Genomic DNA, 1871 nt, shown 5'->3' on the forward strand with positions numbered 1-1871 from the left:
GGGTTGGCGTCGTCACGCTCCCATCAGAAGTTCTCTTCCAAGTCTACTCATGTATGACTTATCGCAGTCGGTCTGGTCCAAAGACGAAAGTAATGGCGCGCCTCCATTGTTGTGGGTCGTTGGCCAACCCCCATTCCACTCTACTCTATGCCATCGCAAGAAAAATACTAGAGCCATCCCAAGAAAACCAGTTTTCCACACTCCTTTCGGCCGTGGACGGGGCCTACTTACCCTCACGCCTCCACTCCGGCGGGTCTATAAAACCGCACCGGCTAGTCCATTGCCAACCACCACCGCACCTCTCTCTCTGAATTTCTCCTCTCAACCTGCCTCTCCTCGTACCTGCTTGATCGGTAGCTGCTAACCTAGCTAGCAATGGCGGCGCAGGGAAGAGGCAGTGCCAACGTGGCCGTGGTCCTCGGCGTGCTTCTTCTCTGCACGCTCGTGGCGGACGCGGCGGTGTTCAACGTCGGCGACCGCGGCGGCTGGTCCTTCAACACCAACTCCTGGCCCACCGGCAAGCGCTTCAAGGCAGGCGACGTCCTAGGTACATACCTATATACGTGCATGCAGACAGATGAGAAGAAGTTTTGATGCATGTGAATCTGGCTGCATGCAGTGTTTAAGTACGACGCGACGGCGCACGACGTGGCCGCGGTGAGCGCGGCGGGGTACAAGGCCTGCGCCAAGCCGGCCAAGGGAGCCAAGGTCTACAAGTCCGGCGCCGACCGCGTCACCCTCGCCCGCGGCACAAACTACTTCATCTGCAGCATCCCCGGCCACTGCCAGTCCGGGATGAAGATCGCCGTCACCGCCGCATAGCCTCATCGCGTCGTCCATCGTCGAGCAGCGTCTTTACGTGACACAACGACCGCAGCTTGATTTACTAATAATAACCAAATAAACGGGCGAGCGTACATACTTCGGTACTATCGATATCAGGTGCCCGGTCAGTGTAGTCGTATTGATTATCGTACGGTGTGTACTATTTGATTCCCCACTCCATCGATCATAATTGCTATTTTATGGCCCTCTGTGATGATTTTGTACTTCATATATACATGAATAAAAGGCATGGGACAATTGTTCTTCCGGGTTTGCTATTTGTGACTTGTGAGTCGCGTAAGTTGTTTTTTTCTCAGAGAGACCGGGCCAAGATACAGTGTCGCCCCGTGAGATAGCACGACGGAGACGACAACTCAAGCAGAGTAGGAAAAGTAGGCGGCAGCACCCAACATTGGAGCTGCTCATCGGCTAGCGAAGGTGGGTTGTGCAGATACGTTACGTAAAACTTGGGTCAGGTATCTGCCAGATTGTATTTGAGATGTTAGACTCGGATCGTGCCGGGTTCAACGAATAAAACACAACCCATTCCAGCTAAAAAAATATATTTTTTTTACTCCTTCCGTCCGGAAATACTCGTCGAAGAAATGGATGTATCTAGATGTATTTTAGTTCTAGGTACATTCATTTCTATGCATATCTCCGACAAGTATTTCCGGACGGAGGGAGTAGTTGTTAGTAGCATATTATTGTGTTTAATATAATGATGTGTGTTAGTTAATTGTTAAAAAAAGTGTTTTAGCTGAGATGACATTGTTCTCGGTTTTTTAGCTCCTTGAATAGTAATATCTTAATTTTCTTTAAAGTCCATGGCAGAGCATGGGCGTACTACTAGTGTTTGTACGTGGGGAGGAAAGAAGAACGGGTGAGTCATGTTGGGGAAGGAGAACAGTGGTGCGTCTATACATCGCCTCGCACGAGTTCGAATGTTGCATCGACCTACAACGAGCGCCCAGTTGGCCGGCCAAATTAGCTTCTTTGTTTCTTAATCCTATTTTTCTTTTGCTCATATTTTAGAAAGAATAAAT

General features: G+C 49.8%; 1 protein-coding gene across 1 annotated transcript; it reads left to right on the forward strand.

Annotated features, from left to right (window-relative positions):
- The first annotated feature begins 282 nt into the window (after positions 1–282).
- LOC119312864 (chemocyanin-like) lies at positions 283–1103 on the forward strand. The gene is made up of 2 exons (XM_037588641.1): positions 283–547; positions 620–1103. Exons 1-2 carry the CDS (start codon positions 376–378, stop codon positions 820–822), a joined length of 375 nt encoding a protein of 124 aa, XP_037444538.1. The 5' UTR covers positions 283–375; the 3' UTR covers positions 823–1103.
- Positions 1104–1871: the final 768 nt, after the last annotated feature.

This window comes from Triticum dicoccoides, chromosome 5B, assembly GCF_002162155.2.
Source record: "Triticum dicoccoides isolate Atlit2015 ecotype Zavitan chromosome 5B, WEW_v2.0, whole genome shotgun sequence".
NCBI lineage: Eukaryota > Viridiplantae > Streptophyta > Magnoliopsida > Poales > Poaceae > Triticum > Triticum dicoccoides.